This window comes from Carassius carassius, chromosome 23 (assembly GCF_963082965.1).
Source record: "Carassius carassius chromosome 23, fCarCar2.1, whole genome shotgun sequence".
Classification (NCBI taxonomy): domain Eukaryota; kingdom Metazoa; phylum Chordata; class Actinopteri; order Cypriniformes; family Cyprinidae; genus Carassius; species Carassius carassius.
The window spans coordinates 25668185-25693246 of NC_081777.1; the positions used below are offsets into that span (position 1 = coordinate 25668185).

The following is a 25062-nucleotide window of genomic DNA, read 5'->3' on the forward strand; positions in this document are numbered from 1 at the left end:
TAAATGTTAGTACAGAAAGGATTCTGGCTGACATTTTTATTTAATTTGGATCACTGTTCTCAAACACTTGTTGGAAGGTTGCCGTTTTATTTTAGACTCCTTTGAAATGGGCTTTAAACTTTGGTGACTAACTTATCAGTTCAAAATAGGCTTGCATTTTTTCCCCCAAAAAAGTGTGTGTGTATATATACACAGTTTTTCTTTTATATTTTATTTATTTTTCTTTTTTATTAACTTTGGTATTTATCTATTTATTTGTTGATTTCGGGGGGGAAATTCGACCTAGACATACTTTCTTGAGGTTCTTCCACCCACTGCCATATTTTGATGACAAAATAAATTGCATAATGATGACGCATAAGATGCATAATGGTCACAAACATGCGCTCCAGTTACTTTAGTTCACATACCTAATTAAAAAGAATATAGTGAAGTGAATTGCTTGGGAAGTATGACCTCATTAAAGTGGCTTAACAATATTTTGCTCATATTTTGTAATCTATTATCTTACAGAAGTTACGTTAACCGTTAACTTCTGTTATGAAATCGTGCCAAGTCTGCATTTATTCTGTTTAGACCTTGTGTTGATTTGTAGTGTGAACAGTGTGGTTCACAGGTTTCTGTAACAAGATGGCTTGGTAGTGGTAGAATGCAGTCTCACATCTCTTTGAGCTGTCAAAAGTAAGTAGACTTTAGTTGATGGACTGGAGTTGGTAAAAATCATTGCACATTGCACACATTGCTCCTGCGCCCTGGCGCAAGGCCGACTGACTGACGTCTCCCAGCTGTGCTGAATCGTATGAAAACAGGATATTCCCCCAGCCACTGCCCACCTGTCTACCTGTCTTCTGAAACAGTCACTATCTATTATGAGTATGAAAGGGGATTTTTGTTCCCATAGGGTGTAATTGTGATTCTGATGACTTGCTAGCATGATTATTTATGGAGAACCTGTTCTTACATGAGTTGAAGGCTTTTAGTTACAGTGCACAGTAATGGTGTACAGATAAAACCATCTTGTAATATCTACTAAGGGGATATTTTCAGTTATTGTAAGTGAACATTTTTTTGTTACAAGCAAGATAATATAAAATGAAAAAGTAAAATGAGTGTAATATAAAATATAGTGTATCTACAGTATATGCAGGGCTATATAACTATATTTTTTTTTATTAGAAATTTTTATAGAAACAAAACCACAAAAAACTTCGTGCATACAGAATTTTTTTTTCTGTATACAGAAATATTGCAGTGCCCCAGTAAAATATTACTGATAAATTTATGTCTGACAATAGATTACCATACACCAAACCATCATTTATTTTGATAATATTTAAGCAAACAGTTTGATTCATTTAGACTGTTATTTCACACACTCCTCACACACTTCTTAATGAATTTTCACATCAAAATAATAACAGGTTACTTCATGCGACAAAAAACAAAAAGATATTTACCTAAATTTCATTGTAGAACAAAATCTGCAAATGTTTTTTAAAAACATTTTCAACAATAAAACAGATTCAGTACTGCAAAGCCAATTTATATGAAATGTATTTGTAACTGTATCTAAAAAATGGGACATGTTTTTGGAGGCCTGTGCCTCATTACTGATGAGGGGCTGGTTTACAGAAGTTTTAGATACGGTATCCAGCAGCATGTCACACTTTATGATTGTTATTGCTTGACATGTCATATCAACTACCCAAATACATTGTTTGGCATCTCACTTAGGTAATTGAGCAAATGTGACACTCTGGAAAGTATTCCCAGTCCCGAGCTGTTAAGCAGATGGCGGTTCTGGCTAACCCAGTGCATTAACACAGGTCTCCTGACAAATGCTGCTATTTCAGGTAGCGCTGATGAGAACGTCTGCATACAGGATTGTGGTACAGTACGTCCCACATAGCTTTTGGCACAGACTGTATGAGGAAAAAGTGCAGCATGCTGCTTGTATTGGCAAATGAGAATATTGAAGCTGTCATGATGGCATAGATAAGGTCATGTTGCTCATTTAGATGCCTCCAAATTCTCATTGCCGTAATGCAAAAAAAAAAAAAAAAAAAATTCTGTGAAGAAGTAACACATTTACATGCTGTGTTAAAAAAAAAAGTATGTCTTTTCTAAATAATGAGATTAGTTGAAATTATGATGATAAATTGCTGAAACTGTGCTTCAATCTCCCAGTATCAAATTTAGTATGACGTATACTAAAAGTATGACAAAAGTCTGTAGGGCTGTGCAAAAAATCGAATGCGATTTTCATGCGCATCTCATCAGTAAAGATGCTCCTGTGATTAGAAGTATATCTCCAGCACGTGCGTTCAAATCAGGGTTGCCAGGATTTCACAACAAATCCTAACCAGTTGCTTCTTAAAACTAGTCCAAAATTAGCCCAATCGCGTTTCCAAGGAGGTTCCCCGATAAAAATTGTTTCCCGGGGTTAAAATATAAATTTTTTGGAAGGGTTGCCTTGGTAAAATTCGCATTTTAGGTGATAAATATCACGTTATTTGTATTGGGGTTGCTTCAAACCGTGGACATGAAAAACAATCGCAGACTTGGCAACACTGGTTCAGGTGGAGCGGCAGTTACTACACAGAGCCGTAGTCTACCAACAACTAACACAAAATCGTTTCAAAATCGACAAAGAATCGCCTGCGATTTTAACATCGATTTTGTGTAGATTGTCAGTGAATTACGGCTCGTGTAGTAAATGCCAACCAGTGTTGCCAAGTCTGTGGTCGAAGCGACCCCAATACAAATATCGTGATATTTAGCACTTAAAATTCGAATTTTACCAAGGCAACCCTGCTAAAAAACTTATATTGTAACCCGGGGAAGCAATTTTTATCGGGGAACCTCCTGGAAGCGCGATTGGACTAGTTTTGTTTTTGGGCAGGATTTGTTGTGAAAACCTGACAACCCAGATCTGAACGCACGTGCTGAAGATATAATTCTAATTACAGGAGCGTCTTTACTGATGAGATGTGCATGAAAATCGCATTCGATTAGCCCTAAAAGTCTGTTTGTTGGAGTCTTTGTTAGAGCAGTAGTAATTTCTTTCTTTTAACGTACAGTGAAGGTCATAAAAGGGTTAAAAAATGCTCTCTTTAATCTCTAAATTGTCCCACAGCCTGTTGTTTGCACACATGTTTTCCTGCACTTTAAAGAATAGCATGTAATTTCTGATATACACTCATCCCAGCCATTAGCTATCTTGGTAACCCACCTGCAAGCGCTGAAATTCTTGAAACTAACTGCAGAGCAGAGGGCTGATTAGCTTGGATTCCACCTTCAGGTCTTGTTTGTGCAGTATCAGACGGCTCACAGGTGCTCACATCTATCTCTCTGTTTGAAGTGGATCACAGGGGCTTTGATCAGACACACGGTCTCACACATGTTTCAGCACACTGACTCCATGCAGATGTTTACCATACACATGACCTCACAGGGCCAGGAATGCTCTTTGTATTCACAGAAGGTCACTTGATACCGGCAGCAAAGAGAAGCAAAGCACAGAAAGTTTTATATTGCTCTTGAAATCTCTTTGAGGTAATGGTGTGTTGTAGATTATGTAATGGATACTTAATCAGCGGTTCATTAATGCAAAATATGACATATGACATAATATAAAAATGCTGATACTTCAGCACTCATTATGGAAAACTATTTCAGAAAAAAATGTGTTTTTGGTGCAAGATAATATTATTAATCCTATTTAGGATTCCAGACTTCTTATACTACAGTTTTTATTTTTCCGCATGCATTTTTAGCCTGTCATTAAAAAGTTATACTTTTTAAATTAAATTAATTCAGTTCATTAATTTTATTTATTATTTTGGATATATTCATAGCCTGTCATTAAAACATCTAGCATTGGTTCTCTACATTTTTGGTTAATCTACATTTTACATTTTTAAAATGTCATTACATTAATGAATTCATTAATTTGTATTGTTGTTATTTTTATTAAATTACTTACTGTTATTATTACTTTTTTCTTAATTTGTCAATTTGTAAAATCGTTTGTTTTTTATTTAATGATTTTTTAGGCACAATATTGGAGAGATTTTAAAACGAACTCTAAGGCCCTGTTTAAACAAATGCTTTTTCATTTTAAACTGACATTTTTTTATTAAAACAATTTGCCTTTACACTGGCATTTCAGCTGCGTTTCAGAAACGATCTCCATCTACACTACATAACTGAAAATGCATGCCACGTGACCATTCATGCACACTGGGCATGCGCATAAAAGTGTAAACAAGAAGTCAGTTGCTTGACACTTCAGGTTCAACAATGAGCATGATGGCAAGGAAAAGCAAGGACGTCTTCGTGTGGACAGATGATGAGGTGTAATTGTTACTCAAAGTAACTAATGATAACAAGGCGGCTTAACTATACTTAACTTTAATATTTGTCTGAAAAAAGCTCTTCTCTGCCTTTCATAAGTGAGCACTTCTCCTTTGCGTGAGATAATCCATCCACCTCACAGGATGCACATTTTAGAGTGGCCTTTTATTGTGGCCAGCCTGAGGCACACCTGTGCAATAATAATGCTGTCTAATCAGCATCTTGATATGCCACACCTGTGAGGTGGATATCTAAGCAAAGGAGAAGTGCTCACTAACACAGGTTTAGACAGATTTGTGAATAATATTTGAGAGAAATAGGCCTTTTGTGTACATAGAAAAAGTATTAGATCTTTGAGTTCAGCTCATGAAAAATGGGGGCAAAAAAAAAAGTGCTGCGCTTATAATTTTGTTCAGTGTAGTTTGGTCAAATATATTTTTACATTTTATCTAATGTTCTTATTTCTTACTTTTTCTCCCTAATTTCCCTTCACATTCGTCAAACAATCGATATGTTACTAACAGTTCATGTTTACATTTGAGGGCTTTTTTTTGCTATTTAATTTCTTTAACAAGGCTACTGATATTATGTGGGGGCTCGTCCGGGGATATTATCACTATAATATTGAAATATTTATGCTTTCATAGCATTTAGTTATTATGTATCCCATCAAAGTGGTCACTGTGGTTCAGAGACCCTATATTATAAGAAATACATTAAGCATGTTGGGTCACTTGAGGGCTGAGAGAGGAAGTCTGAATGTATATTATGGTATGGAGCTGCAGAGCCTCCACAGTGCACTGCAAATTTAATGAGCTCCATTTCCAATGACAAGGGGGCAATCACATGAGGAAACCGGAGGTAATTTGGGCAATAAATGCTTGTTAAATGAAGCGGAGTGCCTACATAGCTGTACACACATTGGCTTTAGAGAGTCATTAGGTTAGTTTCTGGGACCGTTCTTTATTCCGGCTGTAATGAAATGCAGCATATGGTATTACCTGCTCCACCTGAGGAGCCTGGATTACTGTAGTATTGCTGATACTGCACAATGAAACTAGCCCAGGGCAAATCTTAATGCTTTATTTATAGAAAATATATTGCTGGCCATTTTTTTAATTTCAAACTGCCTTTGTTGAGCTGCTAGAAAGAGGTTTCCAGGGCACTGTTGAAGCGTGCACTGAAACTGATGATTTTTGTTGATAGACTCTAACAACAAACCATGTTTGGTTGTTTTTGTTCAGAGATTCGAGCCCAACTGGTGGAACAGCAAAAATGTCTGGAGCAGCAGACAGACATGAGGGTCCAGCTCCTTCAGGATCTCCAAGACTTCTTCCGCAAGAAGTCCGAGATCGAGATGGAGTACTCACGCAACCTAGAGAAGCTCGCCGAACGCTTCATGGCCAAGACCAGGAGTACCAAGGACCATCAGCAATATAAGTGAGTGTGTTTAATACTGGCAACTCTTTTGTGGTTTGAATTTAGAAATTCTTTTACTCTGGCCCAAATTTGTAACAAAATTTTTTTTTAATAGTATAAGAAGATAACGAGGTAGATAACGGTAATATAGGGCTGCAACTAACGATTATTTTGATAATCGATTAGTTGGCCGATAATTTTTTTGATTAATCGGATTAAAACCATTATTTTCTTTATTTTAATTTTACTGACAAAAACACACTAATCCACATTCTGTTTCTGATTTTCATTATCGATAATAATCAATTTGATCGATTAGTTGTTGCAGCCCTAATATAATAAAATTTATAAACAAAAATTGTGAAAAATGAATCCATTTTTATACCTTTATTGTATTTTTTATTTTGTATTGTACTTTATTATATGTTGTAGATTAATTTGTATTTGTGTGTAGATTTCATGTTAGCTTATTTTGTAAAATAGGCTACCTCTTTCAATTAACTTATAATGAGTCCTTATTTTAACCATTACTATTCCTTGTCGCTTATGTTTTCCTGCTGATTTATTCCCAGTGTAATGCACTGTGACAAGCATGAACCATGATCATAGTTTCATTATGCCACTGGCTTGAACATCTTTATAATGTTGGTACAGAAACCGCCGGTACAACTCAAAATATTGAGTGTGTTTGCTTTTCACTTCTGTAAATAGACCAAATGCTGGTTTAAGAGCCCTAAATGAGTCCAGCAGCTGTGAGCACAACCGGAGGCAATGGAGAATCTCGGTCGTGGCGCTTGTGGTTTATGTGGCCTGTCGGTTTGAAAGCAGAATAAAGATACTTTACTCAACTCACTAACATATTCTGAAACACAAGGACTTAAACTTGCCATTTCACGGATGCAGAAGTAAAGAAGGGTTCAGATTGTAGTGTAATGTGACAGAAGTCATTCGACTTTTTTTCATTAGGTGATTAAAAAAAAACTATAAAGTGCTGATGTTAGTTGGGCGGCCAGTTCTAAAGCCAGTTTAGCTCAGCTGTATTAGCATCAGAATGAGCTTGCAGGTTTGTCTGTAATTAATGTGGATATCCGCATCGACATTTCAAAAGCATTTACCAGGTCTCTTAGCTAAACTTGGACTTCGGTAACAACAGGGCTTCAGTAAAGAGGTCCAGACCGTGGTCTGCGATTGTATCCCCTTTTGTTCCGTAGTCCAGAGGTCTGGCCCAATGTCTGACCGATGGTGTCGAGATGAGGCCAGCTGAGCCAAAGCAGAGGGTGTGCTTTACCCCTTTGTTGAAGTTGGCCGGGTAAATGTGGTCAGAAGTATTCTGCAAAACCAGTGAGTGGAAAGATTAAGTGAACGTTATTCAAGAAACACAGTTTACTTTACCTGTGGGATTGTTGTCACAGAAACAATCTTCTCACCGGCACTAGGAGCATCTCAGGTTATCACAGCATAGTGTGATAGATCGGGCCTGGAGGTTGGAGACCAGAGAGATGTGGTCACATTACAGATACATAGCTGGTAAATTTTGAATTTGGTTTGGAAGTTGGAAGTTTCTATTTTAGAGTCTCTTTTTTGGTAGTGAAGATTTGATTTGTGATATCTGTATTGGATTATGGGTGGAAGAATGCTACTGAATGGAATTGACCACATTATATAATTTTGCTACAAATAAAGTGCTAGGACGATGGATCTGACATTTTAGAGAATATTGCATCATATATATTGCAACCATGGCATTAAGGACTTTTACATTTTTACAAAATAAGTTCTATTTCAAATACATGCTTTTATTTTGAACTTTCTATTTATGAAAGAATCCTGAAAAAAAGTTTCCAGAAAAACCGTAGCGGTTTTCAACACTGATAATATTAAGAATTGCATTTGAGCACCAAATCCGCATATTAGAATGATTTCTGCAGGATCATGTGACACTGAAGACCAGCGTAACGATGCTGAAAATTTAACTTTGACATCAGTGTAATAAATTACATTGAAACATTTACTAGAATAGATTGGTTATTTTACATGGTAATAAGGTTTGTGATTAAATAAATGCTTAGGTGAAAATAAGAGACTTCTTTTAAAAACAATAAATAAATAAAAAAAACTTGCCTACCCAAAACTTTTCAAGCAGTGCATGTTTTAATAAATAATTATTTTTGTGAATTTTAAGGAATTATTGTAAAATTTACAAACTTACAGACAAAAAAATGTTTAGGAAAACAGAATAAGTGGTAGTTTTCTACCAGAACATTATCTGTTAATTATACAGACGTTTTCCTAACCCAATGCGACATGTAATTCAGAATACTCAAAAGTTCCTTCATAATAGCACAGTACATTGTGCCCTTTTCAATTGTCATAATGCGACAACTTCAGTAGCCCATATATTTGCATTATATCAGCCCTATAGTTATGAATGTTGTTTAATATTTCTATCCACATATGTTTATCCCTACAAGGCAGTGTTCTGTGAGCCGTGTGGTTAAACTTCTCCCAGATGACACTGTCGTCGTGGCGACACATCGGCGGGTGCTTAGTTTAGTGCCCGTGTTTGTTGAGCTAACAGGCATCACGTACTGTTTGCCCAGGGAGGCTGCTGGACTCAGTAGGGGAATTATTTCATTATATGCATCATCCAGCTGCCACTCCTTGGACATCAGATTTCCTTATGATTATCAATCATTTAGCAGATGCATTTTAGCCAAATTGACCTTCCACAAGGACACATCCCCTCTAGGAAACTGAGTTTAACTGCTTTTTTATATATTGTATTATATTATAACTCTCCTGTAGGAAACTGAATTCAAGTGCTTTTTAGGCTATAGGTTTGAACCTTTGTCCTTTTGGTTGCATGCCTAAAATGAAATGAAATGCACTAAGGCATTAAGATTTCTGCTTTGCCCCAGTAGGGTTGGTTTCAGTTGTCTGTGATTGTACTTTCATGCGCATCAATTTGATGACCTTGTTTTTGAATGCCAAACCCTCCAGTGAAGCGCTCTAGTTTGCTCTGGCACTTCAGAATCGATGAGCTGTCAATATAATGTTTATGATCTGCAGGATGTTTACACCAGCATGGAATGAAGCTCCTGTGGCTACAGTGTTGATGTAGTTACTGCGTCACTGCATCACTCATGTTTATACCACTGCTTATGATCTGTTGGGTTATTTTGATATCAGCAGATTAGGGGCACATTCATTTTGTTTAGAAAACCAAGTCTAATTCATTTGGGTAATTGCCACCAGTGTAGTTGCTGTATATAGACTTGCTTATACCTAGCAAGTGGAACATGAATAAAAAATGCTGTCTTTGAAAATGTAGGAGTTTTGTAATGGCTTTCCTATTGCGGTCTTGCTACTATTAAGTTTTGAAGACTTATTTTGTCATTCTGTTTTTACCATATAAATGTAATTTTACATTTAAAGGATTAGTTGGAGAAAAAAAAATCTGTTCTTATTTACTCACATTTTGCTACAACATTAATAATGTAAACTGTTACATGTGATATTTTAAAGAACTCAAGAATTTGATTATCATTCTTTTTTCAGTGAACTGGTTGATTTGTTCAGATTTAACTAGCTTATTGATTAAAAATATAGCTACATATATAACTCCTCTATACTTATTTTATGATACTGGACACATTTATTTATTTTTACTTAACAGATGTTGTCAATGTTATTTTGCTATTTACTGTTATAGTATTAATTTGTAATTATTTTTATTTTTTTTACATTTTCAGTTGTCATTTAACTTTATTAGTCTTTATTAGTTTTATTACTTTTTAGAAATGAAATGCATTATTTTAAATTTATATAATTAATAAAGGATTAAAGTGAATTCATTTTTTATTTAAATTTTAGTTTCAAGCTAAAATTTACATCAATTGAACTTTAAATAAATAGTAAATATTTTTATATATGCATGTGTATATATAGATGTTTTTTTTTATTATAAATTTTTAGTAAGTTTAGTTTTAACTAATTTAATTTGCAGCAATGGTCGGCGTGAAGATGTTTCAAGATTCTGTTTTTTTTTTATTCTGTTTTCCACATAAGAAAGTGAGTCATCGTGAGGGTTTGAAAAGATAATTAGTTAATAACAAAACAAAACTGTTTCGCAAAAAGTTGAAACTTTTGGGTGAACTATTGTTTAAAGTTGGTTTTGATGCACCTTCATTCCTTCCCATTCTCTCTTTACTCTCTGGAGTAATTTTACTTTTTTTAATCAAAGCCTTTCATTCCCTTGAAATTATCTAAATCATTGCTCCTTGATTTCCATCAGCTTTCTTTATTGGTTGTTTTCAACTTTCAAATCGTTATGAAGTTTTAAGATCAAATTCTGCTCTGTGCAGTGATGTGAGCTGTGCTTCAGTACATAGTGGAGAGGTGATCACTGTTGGTCCTTTGGAGAGAGAGGTGGTCACTTGGTTGTTATTTAATCCTGTCTGAGCAGTCCCACTGATTTACTGCAGCCTTTAATGGTGCAGCTGACTCTCTGATCTCTTGTATCAGTTCTGATTAGTCACATGCTGTCCAAATTAACTCATCATGCCTAACAATTACTCACTGTGACAACTTCCTCTCCGGTCATCATCTGTCTTGTTTTATCCACCATGACAGTGAGCTTATAGACTCTATATGATTCAAGCGAATCTCTGTGATGGAGCTGTATTGTAAATAATTGCAGCCTGTGACAACCTGGGCTTCAGTGGACTTCCTATTCGGACCTCAGAGATACCATGCATTTCCCTTAGCACTTCCTCGACTATTACCCATCAAAGATATTATCATAGTTTTTGTTGGATTAGATTTATTTGTATAATTTCTGTTTTCAATTGAATTTTGTGGTTTTGAGTAGTTTTGTTTTTGATCTTTAGATTTTTAGTCTATATAGTTTTATATATATAAAAATAAACGTGTGTGTATGTGTATGTATATATATATATATATATATATATATATATATATATATATATATATATTAGTGGTGGGCCATTATCGGCGTTAACGTGCTGCGTTAACGTGAGACTCTTATCAAGCGATAAAAAAAATTATCACCGTTAATCTATTCTCAAAGTTGGGTTGGGAGCTGGGTCTATACTAAGCAAGCTATGATGACTTTCACCTTGATATTTTATATAACCGACTGCCTGAGGCCAACCTAAAAGAGATGCTCAGGACAGTTGACGGGCCACTGCTGCGCATCGTCACGAAAGCTTATCTTTTTCACGTGTTTTTAAGCCTTACCGCTTGTCGATTTAAACATTAAAGCATCCAAAAACAAGACGGGGAAAAGATGAAAAGAGTAAGTTAGCTGGTCACTCGCGCGCTGTGTTCGGTGCACACGAGAGAGAGAGCCGCGTATCACGGACAGCGACACTGAACCGAGCTCTCTTCTGCGAAGTTCACCTCGAAGTCCCTCCTGCACCTGAGAGAACAAATACAAATCGCAGTTTGAACAAACAAAAAGATGTGAAAGAGCCCAATTCAGTACTCGCGGTGTTCTGGTGTTCAGGGCTCACGCAGAGAAAGGCGTCTCATAACACTTGAACATCGAATTTGCTTATTTTTGCTCTTGTGCCGACAAATACATACAAAATATGTCAAAATATCCACCTTGGAAATTATGCTCGAAAAAACTGTCAGTTATTTCTTAAGTGAAAGTTAACAGTTGAGGAAATAAATGGGATGTGTATTATATTGGATGCGTTCGTCGTCTCTTAAAGTGACCGCGCCTAATTTAGCTACTGGCTGCTGTAATGTTAATCCAAGAAAATGAAAGAAAATCACTCACTGCTCTTGACTGAATTACTTTGTAGTTTTAACAGTCAAACCAAAAATTATTCAGACACCAGATATAATTTTTGATATATATAGCAAAACTGTAATAATGTGAGAAATGTTGAAGGTGTCTGAATAAATGTAGGTTTGATTGTATATATCATTTTTACATTGAAGACTATCCAGTGCTATTTTACATTTAATTATTTGGTTTCTGTACCTTGACACCTACAAACTTAAAAAAAACGTAAACATTGGTGTGAAACAGGCGTAAGGTTGTTTGCACCTTGTGCAATGTGGGATTAGTTTACAGCTTTTTCAATTTGTCAATTTTATTTGGGTAGCACACATATTCTGAATGCCTTCGGCAGAATTCGAATGAGTCATTTTAATCTAGATTAATCTAGATTAATTTCAAGATCACAGTGAGATTAATCTAGATTAAAAAAATTAATCTATGCCCACCACTAATATATATATATATATATATACACACACACACGCACACAGTAAAGACCAAAAGTTTGGAAACATTACTATTTTTAATGTTTTTGAAAGAAGTTTCTTCTGCTCATCAAGCCTGCATTTATTTGATCAAAAATACAGAAAAAACAGTAATATTGTGAAATATTATTACAACTTAAAATAATAGTTTTCTATTTGAATATACTTAAAAATTATTTATTCCTGTGATGCAAAACTGAATTTTCAGCATCATTACTCCAGCCTTCAGTGTCACATGTAACATCCAGACTATCACATGATCATTTAGAAATCATTCTAATATTCTGATTTATTATGAGTGTTGGAAACAGTTCTGCTGTCTAATATATTTGATGAATAAAAGGTTAAAAAGAACTGCATTTATTTAAAAAAAAAAAAAATCTAATAATATATTTTCTTTACTATCACTTTTTATCAATATAACACATCCTTTCTGAATAAAAGTATTGATTTTATTTAAAAAGAAAAAAAAATTACTGACCCCAAATTACTGACCAGTAGTGTATATTGTTATTACAAAATATTTATATTTTAAAAACATAGCTTATTTTTTTTTTATTTTTACTTTTTATTCATCAAAGTATCCTAAAAAAGTATCACATGTTCTGAAAAAATATTAAGCAGCAGAACTGTTCCCAACTTTAATGAATCATCATATTAGAATGATTTCTAAAGGATCATGTGATAATGATCCTAAAAATTCAGCTTTGCATCACAGAAATAAATGATCATTTAAAGTATAATAAATTAAAAAAAAAATTATTTTAAATTGTAATAATATATCACAATATTACATTTTTTTCTGTATTTTTGATCAAATAAATGCAGGCTTGATGAGCAGAAGAAACTTCTTTCAAAAACATTAAAAATAGTAATGTTTCCAAACTTTTGGTCTGTACTAATATATATCATTTTAGTATTTAGTTAAACTAAACAAAAATGAGAACCTTAACAGCTAGCTGAAATAAAGTGTTAAAAATGTATTAACATTTATTTCAAGTAAGCATTTGTATAGTTTTAGTATTAGTAAACAATAATAACCTGTTGTGACACACTAAACTTTTTATATATTTCACTTTAAACTTTATTTTTGTATATGTATGCATGTATACATACATATCATGTACGCTCTAGATATGTCATATACCCATATTCCCATAAATATAGAATTAAAAATTTATTTATTTAATAAATAAATGCAAGCTCTATTTCTCTCTTGTCTTCATATTGGTATTCATTATATTGTAGTATTGTAAAATATGATCTTTCACACTGTTATTTTCATTTGTGTTCTCTATTATTCTCCAAACCGCTCAACACCAGGTATGTCTTGGCATTGTGACTGTAATATTATTCTTGTTATTCATGCATTTCAACGCTCGAGAAGCAAAAGCTATTTTTTGCATGAATCCGAATCACGTGTGCACCTTCAGCTTCCTAACAACCCAGCTTGACTCTGCCACATTCTTAACATGCGGGGAGGAAAGCTGAGTGCATGCTCAAGAGCCTCAGACAGTCTTGTGAAAGGATTTAAAGTAATTGCAGACTGACAGAAAATGCACAGGCTCCCATAATTCTCCCTGCAATCTGAATCCCCGACGTGTTCATATTGCGACCGTGCATCTTTAGGCTTTTAGCTCAATTAGATTATCCATTTGATCCAGTCTCACATAGATGACTGATCCTTCAACCCTGGCTTCTAAACAAGCCGTTTACTCCAAGGAATGTCTATCATCTTAGAGACTTAAGGATTTTGTTTGTTTCCTATTTTTGTAGAAAAATGTTAAGGTTAAAAACTAGATGTATCAGATCAGCTGGTGCGGATGCATGCTTTTTTCTCTACTTCCATTGGATGTCATCAGGCCACAGACCTTCACCTGCAGTGATGAAATGCATTGCCTGTTTTGCAGGGAGGGTTAAAGAAGGGAAATGGAGCTGAAAACATACTTCCTTACTTGCATTCAAATATCACTTCCTCCTTTTTTTTTCTTTTTTTTGTGTGACTTGAAGCAGCCATTTATGTTACTATTGCTCATATTTAGGAGTTTGTTCTAAAATCTAGATTGTAAGACTGTAAGATTTTTTTCCTCCATGTCACAAGTATTTTGCATCATTACATTTTTGGAAGAAAAAGAATCTGGAAGGAGACACAAAGAACTAGATGATATACAATTTGATTGCAGATTTAAAGTAATACCATGATTTTGCTCCAGTATTCATCTTGTTGTTATGTTGATAACTTTCTCATCAGAACAGAAGATGAGTTTTTAGAAATTTCAACTCAAATCAATATTCTGTGGTCATGTACTGTTTAAAAGTTTGGGGTTAATGAAAGAAGTCTCTTATGATCAACAAGGCTCCATTAATTTGATCTCAAATACTGTAAAGCTGTAAGATTTGTTTAGAAATAATATTATAATTTAAAATAAATGGTTTGCATTTTATTATATTTTAAAATGTAATTATCCCATTTTAAATTAGATTTGTTTAGAAATAATATTATAATTTAAAATAAATGGTTTGCATTTTATTATATTTTAAAATGTAATTATCCCATAAATGGTTTGCATTTTATTATATTTTAAAATGTAATTATCCCAGTGATGGCAGAGCTGAATTTCAGCGTCATTACTTCACTCTGCAGTGTCACATGGTCCATCAGAAATCATTCTAATATATTGCTTTCTTGCTCAAGAACCATGCCTAATCAATTTTGAAAATGGTTGTGCTGTTTAATATATGTTGTTTTTTTTGTTTCAAGATTATTAGATGAATAGAAAGTAAAACCTCATGTCTTTATTGCATTGTAAACCCTTGTCTTTATGATCAATCTTAAAAATAAAATCCCCAAATGCAATTGTATTTAATTTTTAAGTAGCTAGTCTGCTATTATCACAAAATAAACTGTCACATCTGATTTATTTTTGTCCTAATAGAAAATAATTTAAATTAAAAAAATACTAGATACAGTGTTTGTCATAGAGACCCAGAGACTTACCGAATGGCCCATATGTCCTAGAAACACTGATGTTTTTTTCGTCTTGGTTCTGTTGCTGTGCAAGAACGCTATAAAGTATCCACAGATCATGCATGCTTAAATAGGCCATGTATCATCAAGGGAAGAGATGAGAGGGATGTTAATGTGTGTGATCCACGTGAATGGCTTTTAAAGCATCCTGATGGGTGCTGGGAAGATGGATCTGTCTGTGGTTTCATCCAGTTCATGAGTTAAGTGCACAGATGGTCCTGACAGCTCGCAGACAGGAGCCCTTCATTAAGTTTGATCAGTGTCTCTTTCTCTGTTTCTCTCTCACTTGCAGGAAAGACCAGAATCTCCTGTCTCCGGTCAACTGCTGGTACCTGTTGCTGAACCAGGTTCGACGGGAGAGCAAAGACCATGCAACACTGAGCGACATTTATCTGAACAACGTAATCATGCGCTTCATGCAGATTAGTGAGGACTCCACGCGCCTTCTGAAAAAGGTCAGAAATGTATAAGATTGTATGAACTGTCAGAAGAGTCTCAAAATAGGTCTCGGAATAAATTCTTAACTCCTCAAAGCATGTTGATTTTTTTTTTTTTATTATTATAAAAAAGTGTGTATTGTATTGTGTGTAGAATGTGCATTATTTTTTTTTAAGAATAATGTTTGGGCAATTTTGCCTTTATTATAGTAGGACAGATCAGACGTGACAGGATGCGAGGTGGGTGAGTTAGAGGGGGCGGGATTGGGATTCAATCTCGGGACGCTGTATGTCACCGCGCTGCCCACAAGGCTATCGGTGCAAGACAGTTCGCATTTACATCATTAGATGTGCAGTTATTTTATTCTGTGAAATGAAAAAAAGCTCTGTTAAACTAAATTGCTTTATACATTCTTTTTTCAGTCTTGTATTGTTTTACAGTCATTCCTCTTTTCTTTTTTAGTTATTCTTCTATTCTGAAAGCTATTTTTATTCTATTGCATTTTTGTTACTTTCATGCAGTTCCTGTAATATTTCTGGATGGTGGACTCTGATAACAACTTTACAGCAAATGTAAGCTGTTTTCAAAACAATTGTTCACCCAACAATGGAAATTCTGTCATCGTTTACTCAAACATTCATGTACTGTGGTACACAAGAAGATATTTTTTAAATGTTTTTTATCCATAATGAATGTTATGTCCAGTTGGTCTTTCTTTTTATTTTTAAGTCATATATTTGGTACAACATGAAGTGATTGAATGATAACCGAATATCTATTTTGGGGTGAACTATCCCTTTAAATAAGTGAAACGGCGTCTTTATGACAGTCTAGTTTTCTGTTAGCTTTGATAGATCAGAATAAACGTAGATGGCAACTAATTGTCGAAATGTGTGTAATGCATACTTTGCTGTGATTCTCATTCCTGTGTAATTACTTTTAGGCTACTTTTGCACTGCATCATAGGACATACCATCTTTTGATCATTTGGGGATATATACTTCTTCAAATGCAACCTCTGTGTTGCCATTGCTGTATAAAGAGGACTTGGGAGACTTTTAAAGTATACCTGTCTGTAATTAGGTCTGGCTTAAGCAAGATATGGGTTTTGTGTGGTTCAGGCCAGGGTTGTTTATGTCCCTGTATTTGCCAAATTTACGATGTGGGTCCGGCCATATGGGACCTCTGCTTCTGTGATGTGGTTCTGTTCGAAGTTTCTAAAGCCCGAGCTCTAATCATGGCCTCCTGCCTGTTGTTTGATGTCTGCGGCCCCATGACCGAGACGACGTGGCGGTCCCTTCAGTGCAGGCCACAGAAGGGGGACAACTCCCATACAGATTATGTGCTGCCATGCATGCGAGTCATATGAGACGACCACAACAGCAAATTACAAGGCTGGAATGTAGGAGGTAAAAGTTTGGTCTCAAACAAGGGTTATTCAAAGGGCTTGACCAGCAGCTCTGAGATAGTTAAAGGGAACTGTGAAAGGGAAAAAAAATATTTTCTGTCATTATTTACTTACCATGTTGTTCATAATCAGCATGAGTTTCATTCTTCCATGGATCACAGAAGATAAAGATTTTGGCTGCTTTTTTTTTTTTTTAATACAACAACATTTTAGAACTAAAGCTCAGAAAAGTTTAAAAAGTGCCATTAATATGACATAAAAAAGGTCTAAATCACCACACAACCTTTTTGATTCTAAAAGCCCCCCATTTTCCACAACAATGTTCAAAGACCCTATAATTAAGGGTGATTTTAACCTTTTTTTCCTCAAAATTAATTTTCAAAGCTTGGCTTAACTAGAAAAATGTGTATTCATTATAAAAATTTCTATGTTAAATGTCCAAGTTTTAGCATTTAATTAATTGGCATGACTTTCCTAGATCTAGAAATGTAGGAGAGCTCATATGTTCAGGTTTTCCGAGGATTGTAAATTGTTTTATCTGTTTTACATAATTGTAATTCTTTCGGAAGTTTGTTGAAATTCTTGTTTGGGAACCATTGTTTCATATTCCAAGTCTTCTCAAGGCATCTCATAGCATTTTGTGAGAATTTAAGACTTTATTCACAGACAAGCATGACAAGTATTTGCTGATGCCCAGTTTGTGAACGAATCATTCCTTTGAGTTGGATCTTACCAAAGAATCATATGATCCGGTTCAAAATCTGTTCCCAAATGATTCATTCACCAGATCAAACAGATCCCAGTAAATGGATCCAATCCATACACATTGCAATCAGATGCATTCAGAAGATTCAAAATGTAGTCTAATGGTACGTTCACACCAGACGAGAATAAAGTGTTACGCGCGACATATGAAAACATATGATTTACATGTTAAGTCAGTGCAAAGATGCGAATAGACATCCTGCAGCACGACTGAGGTAGCGCGAAAGACATGATTTGCGCAAAAGACGCGATGCAAATTGAGCGTTTCGGGCGTTTTGACTCGTGAAAAATCAGAACTTTGGCGAAATTACACGCCGCGTTCACCAATCAGGAGCTTGCTCTAGTAGTGATGTAATTACAACGTAGCAATCGGAGGAAAAATCCGAAACAACAATGGAGAACAAAGTCATCATCGCTGTATGTGGATACCCCGGAGCTGTATGATACTTCTTCATACTTTTACAGAAACGGGAATAAAAAGGATCTTGAAAAAGATTAATTGAATAAAGACCAAAGATTACCTGTTAGATTTACCCAAAACAAATTATATTTTATATTTAACCACTAAAGAGACATCAGAGCCAGCTGCAAATTTCAGAAGAACTAGCTGAGTCGAGACTGCTCTCGTCGGTCGCTGATCGTCTCCGAAATCTGCAAAACACATTTTAAATAGGAGCTGTCTTTATAAATTAACCACAGATTTGAGTTTAAAACAACTACATTCTCGCCTGAAATAATTTTAAAACTACATTTCATGACACGATAACAATATTTATCGTTATATTTTGAAAATTATCAGAATAAATGGTGGTTGAAATCACAATGCTGTGTGAACTCAACTGGCAGAAGCCCCTCCCATGATGCGAATTCGAGTCTGTTGTGAAGTTATTTCACACGCGAATGAAGCGAATTTCACGCATGAAGCGAATAAACTCAAAATGTTCAAGCGTCCAACTACGTGCGAAATACGCGATTTATTAGCGCAAGTCGCGTCTGGTATGAAGGCCCCATAAGAGTCATATGAACCACTTGTATGAGACTTTCATTGTACTTTTGAACCCTAGTCTGGAAAAAGTGACCAGAATATTCTTCAAAAGTTTACTTGTTTTGCTTAGTGGACGAAAGTTAGTTCCCAGGGCTTGAAACAAAAAGATAATGACAGATTCTTCATTTTTGGTTGAGCCATTCTTTTAAAAATGATGCCATATTGTTCTGATAGAGTGGTCTTTCATTGTCACATACTAACACAAGGGGAAGATACCCATTACAATAAGCAAGGTTAAATACTATTATGACAAAAGAACCAGATATTATTTGTGCCCCTCACAGCTGTTTCCATTAGAATGAGTACCTTACACTCAAGGATGATAAATACATCTGCACCGCAGTGGGGGAGATGTCTTGGAAGAACTTTAAAGACCTCATGATTCATGACAGAAACTCTCGATAGAAGAATCTGTATCCCTTAATTGACTAGTTATATAACAAAACCACCTCTTCCACAAAGCCTCTTGCTCTCTGCTGTCTGTGTTGACATGAGAATGGCAGAAGAGAAAGGGCAGTGGGTTGTTTCCCTTAAGGGCACTGGATGTTGTTGGTGGGGGGCAGTCATTCACCCAGGGTGTTGAAACTGCTCTTCCCTGTAATCAGTGCGCCCCGCTTCCTTTGATCACAACATCGTTTCAGTAATGAGCCACACATACAAGACAGCAAAGCCCCTGCTGTCATCTTAGCCCCCCGAGGCACAGCTGCAACAGAGAAGCAGACCTCCAGAATGTCGCTTAAAAGACTTGTTAATGCTGGTCACTATTATTGTTACTCAGATTTGAACACCCAATATTAAATTTTCTGTCTGGTCTGTTGTAGAAAATAGCTAAATAAGTATTTTATTTTTCATACCATTGTGATACCTAAATTCTGATGTACCATTTAAAATGGTTGATTTTTTTTAACATAGTATTTATAGCAATTTGATATCATCCATTTATTTATTGTCAGCCATAACATATAGTATTTACTGGTATCAGCCAAAACTGTAACATTGGTGCATCATTACAATATGTGGTCTTAGTATGTGTGCATATTGTAAAGTTTGCTGTTTATGATGTTTACATTAACATTTCCTTTGATTTTAATTTGCATACAAATTTTGTATTTTATTAATAGGATAGTTTTAGAAAAGAGATTAATTTGTTCAGGAGACACTACTGTTCAAAAGTTTGGGGTCAGTAATTTTTTTTTTTTTTATAAATGTGTTTTTATTTTGCAAGGAAGCATTGAATTAATCCAAAGTGACAGTAAAGTCATTTATATGTAACAAAATGCTGTTCTTTTGAACTCATATTCATCAAAGAATATTGGAAAAAATTTCACGATTTCCACAAAAAAATATTAAGCAGCATTGATAACAATAAGAAATGTTTCTTGAGCAGCAAATCAGCATATAAGAATGATTTCTGATGATCATGTGACACTGTAGACTAGAATAATTGCTGGACACTCTACTAGACACCCTTTCCATTTAAATGCAAAAAAGAGTTTATTAAAGGACCTTTGATGTATTTTATTCATATAACAGCTGTGCATCCGACCTCATATGGAGCTCAACACCACTGGAACACATGTACAATGAGGAATTCCATCATGGTTGAGCAGATTCTATCACATGTATTTTGTTTTCATTATTTATACAACATGCTTTTTTTTTTTACTTTTAGGTTATTTATGGAATCTAAAGTAGTTTAGACTCCCAGAGGTTGCACTCAGAGGAGATGTTTGTTCTTCTAAAAGTCATCATTTGTTTTCCTGTCAATACATACAGTAGTTGATGGAATTCCTCTTTACTAATTGCATAGCATGTATTTTGCCAGTATATTCAATTATGCACAATACTGAAAGTATATTTCTGAGAATAAATCCTACTGTAAGAGCCCTGATGTTAATTTGTAGTGTAGTGAAGCGGTTTACAACAGTCACACATGTCAAATGGCACCTTATTTAGTACCTCTATGGCCATGCAATATGCTGCTAAAAAGTGTATGACACCCCACTGTTTCTGACATGACTGGCTTCATCATGGCTCCTGCACATGGTGCTGTCAGCCCTCCCATGTTCGTGCCTTGAAGTTTGTACATTTTTTATAGCCAGATTAATTTTAATGGAAAGATGTTATCCTCTATACCCAGAGGCTGGATATGGTTATATATAGAGTCCTTAACCAAGTCAGTAGTGTTACAGTGATACAACTTCTTATGTAAAGACCCAGCTTCTAAGTTGCAAAGTCTATAGCTATGATTCCACACACCTATTTTTATGCGCATTTTGTAATATTGCCTAGAAAAAAGAAAGGGCAAGATGTGCATAAATTCTTTAAATGTGCATAAAAAACTTGTTTCATAATTAATTCAGCTTTGGTAATTGAATTGGCATTCTTATTTCAAATCTAAAATCAAAACCCTACTTCCCACTATGGCTGAACGATAAATTGCATGTGCGATAATATTGTGAAATGAAAAAAACGTTATTTTTTAACCACAGAGGTTGCGATTACACTTGGACACATGACACACAAGAGTACAGAGGTGTGTTCAACTTGGAGATTGATCGTGTATGACATCAGAGTACGGCGAGAGAAAGCACAAGGAGACGTCCGCTCTCTTATAGCTTTCGCAGGACTTTGATGACACACACCGATCAGTCAAGCAGCAGTGCTTTGTCAAACACATCCAAGCAGTCTTCAGAGGAAGCATTAAGTTGGCACGCTGCAGTGTTGCCAAGTCCGTGGTTTGGGGAACCCCTTAAAAAAAGTGTATTTACCCCCGGGATGCGATTTTTTCTGTTTTTACTAGGGCTGCACGATATTGGGAAAAAATTACATTGCGATATTTTATTTTTCTGCGATATATATTGCGATATTTTTTCTTTTTAAGCACACTTACATTCTCATTTTAAATGATTTAAACATCGACACCATCGTGTCAATTGATTAATATGCGCGAGGGAGAGAGAGCAAGACAGCGCTCGTGTTGTTTGAAAACGTCTCTTTCTCTCTCGGTCTCTCTCTCTCTCTCTCTCTCTCTCAATTCAATTCATATTGCTTTATTGGCATGACATACAAAGGTACATATTGCCAAAGCATTGTACATAGCAGAATAGAAACAAACAAAACAAAAATACATATATATTCATAAGAAAAAAAATTACATGCAAAATAAATCCATATACATTTCTATAAACATTGATGGTACTTCTAATGTACTCTCTGTCTGTCTCTCTCTCGCGCGCGCTCTCTCTCTCTCTGTCTCTCTCGCGCGCTCTCTCTCTCTCTCTCGCTCTCTCGCACTCTCTCTCGCTCTCTTGGTCTCTCTCGCGCTCCCTCTCTCTCTGCCCTGTTAAACTTGCATGTGGTTTTCAGTCCTGTCAATTATAAACTTTCACTCTATGATGGTTAAGCTGTGCAATTAATCCGCGAATCACATTCGTCAAGGGCAGGGGAGTAGCTGGCCCGTACAGTTAATGAATAACGGATCAACTACGACAGCCTACATCGCACATCCTGCGATGTGACTATCGTGGATTCGTACATCGCGATATCGATGCTTAAACGACACATCGTGCAGCCCTAGTTTTTAACGTTTTCCAGCTTTAGCAGCGCAAGAGGTCGTGGGTTCAATTCCCAGGGAACACACATACTGTATTAAATTAAATGTTTTGCCTGAATGCACTGTAAGTCGTTTTGTATAAAAGCATCAGCTAAATGCATAAATGTAAAATTTAAATGGTTTGTTGTAAAACCTGGCAACCCTGGCATGCTAAACATGGAAATGTTTGAAAGCGTTTATATGAACATACTTCAAAACGGTACATTGAAATTACTCAAACAGTAACCGTGTTATGGTGCATTTCATTACTGAAGACTTTGACCTTAAGATAATATATATATATATATATATATTAGGGGTGTAACGGTACGTGTATTCGTACCAGACCGTTTCGGTACAGGGCTTTCGGTACGGTGCACATGTGTACCGAATGACAGAGTGCAATATTTTGTGCGCGGAACAAGTACATTTTCGTGTTTCCAAACGAACATATTAAGTTGTGGAAGTCTCCGCGTTCAGCGCAAATCCCGCCCTGCAGCTGATTCTAGGCCGGTGACACACTGGCTGCGTGGCGTCTCAGCCGTGTGGTGTGTCCGTTTTTAAGTCGGCTCCCATGTTAACAGGTTAGAGCTTGCAGACTGCCTGCGTGAGATGCGCGGAAAACACGTGCATGCTAGAAATAGAACCGACGCCTATTTTTCACGCGACACGCTAGCGTGTTGGAAGCGTTTCCAGGCAAAATATAATAGGAAAATATGTTTATATGTCATTTTGTACACAAATACATATTAATTCATGACATTTTGATGTTTGAAAGTCTATAGGTTGACATAAATTCAGATATAAATGTAATTTAAAAAATCAATAAATAATTATCGATTTTCAGATATTGCACCTGTCAAACATAGTATATTTTGCCGTCAATACTGTTGATGGTGTCCTTTATCAGTAGGCTTTATATTTATGCTCAACATGAAGTATAGATATTGTTGTCATGAAGACAAGAGCCTGGTCTGTCGGTGGTCTCCCTGTCACCTACAGCAGCAGGCACGGCACGGTTCTGGTGAAGCAGGCCTACACACTGGGATTGGTAATGCTGCACTGTAATCATAGTTATTTATTTATATTTTACATTATATTTTATTATATGATATTGGTTTGAGACAGATTATTTTATTTAGAGGAGAACTTTGCAGCAGTATTTTATTTCTTATTCTTTTTTTTATTTTATATATATTTAATTAAAAAGTATTTTTTTTAAAAGTGTATAGTAATAAACAACCTGCAGTTTAATGTTTGCATTTCTTTCCCTTACTGTACCGAAAATGAACCGAACCGTGACTTTAAAACCGAGGTACGTACCGAACCGTGATGTTTGCGTACCGTTACACCACTAATATATATATATATATATATATATATATTTATATTTATATATATATTTATATATATATATACATACATACATACATACATATACACACACACACACACATATATACTGTATATTATAAGGTAATATATATATATATATTATTTGTTTATTTAAAGTCTGTCTAACGGTTACAGACAGTGGTTAAAAAGTGCAGTCCATGTTTACATATGTTTATTACAGTGACTTTTAATTACCTAAAGTAGTGTGGTAAAGCAACAGATTTGTTTTTATATTTCTTCAATCTTTAATCTTTAGTTTGTGTAATTTGTATATTAATGTTTATACCAGGCTTATTTTTCAGTGCTTTATGTTGTCATAATTATTACATGCTTACAAGGTTGGAAGTTCAACAATTAGTCACTATACTACTGTGATTCTAGTTGTTAAATAAAAATGTAATTCGTATCAATTCATGCATCACCTAATTTCATCGTAACATAGGCCTGGCCTAAAGAAAAGTACATTTATGTTTAATCTAATATTGTGTTGGTCATACTATACAATGATGTATAGCGTGTCTTTCTTGAATAATACAGAACATAAAGAGCTTTAAAAATAATTGCATGTTAAATCGCAGTCGCAAATATTGTAAAAAAAAAAAATTGCAATTAGATTATTTTTCAAAATCATTCAACCCTACTTCCCACAGTCCTTTGCTCTATTGCCAACCTGCTTGATTGCTCCCAAAGTATCCTAAGCCACCCTGGCTCTCCATGTAACCGTGGTTGTCAGTTTGACCATCGGCTGGAAACAGTTATGTAAAAGGCAGAACTGGCTGGTGTTAGATGAGCCTGAGAGGAAGCCTGATTAAAGGCAGAGCTTTGGCATGGCACGTGAATAATCTTTCCAGGTCTGTTTGGATCTGCATGCCCAGGTGCTGCCTGTACTGTACTGTACGATGAGTCACGGGTGATGAACTTAACATTTAGCGCAGACTGTGTTGAAGCACACACATTTACACACACAGCTGTCGGCTCTTGTGTTTGCTCTTGAGAGGTTGAGTGTGGAACAGCAGTGTGGGTGTTTGAAGATCTTAGCTAAATTATTTTGACTCTTGACCTCCACACGACATGTGTGACCTGTTATGCTTGTATTGCAGATACAACTGAGTTCAATTGGATGGCTGAAAGAGTGAAAGTGTGAAAGCACTGATCTCACATAGCTTATGAAGATCGTGTCTAGGTTATATATTTTACCCTTAAATAATAATAATAATAATTATATTTAGTTTTTTTTTAATTCTTAATTTACAGTAATGTCAAGAAATCCAACCGTTTTATAATCAACATTTCTCACATTATCAGTTTATTTGCTA

At 35.3% G+C, this 25062-nt stretch overlaps 1 protein-coding gene across 3 annotated transcripts in view; it reads left to right on the forward strand.

Annotated features, from left to right (window-relative positions):
- LOC132101645 (SLIT-ROBO Rho GTPase-activating protein 1-like) overlaps positions 1 to 25062 on the forward strand; it is a 114287-nt gene that overhangs the window by 34181 nt on the left and 55044 nt on the right. For all 3 annotated transcript variants that reach the window (XM_059506734.1, XM_059506731.1, XM_059506732.1), the window contains exons 2-3: positions 5601 to 5796; positions 15393 to 15555. In XM_059506734.1, the coding sequence (XP_059362717.1) occupies positions 5601 to 5796; positions 15393 to 15555 (359 nt within the window). The remainder of the gene's footprint in view (positions 1 to 5600; positions 5797 to 15392; positions 15556 to 25062) is intronic.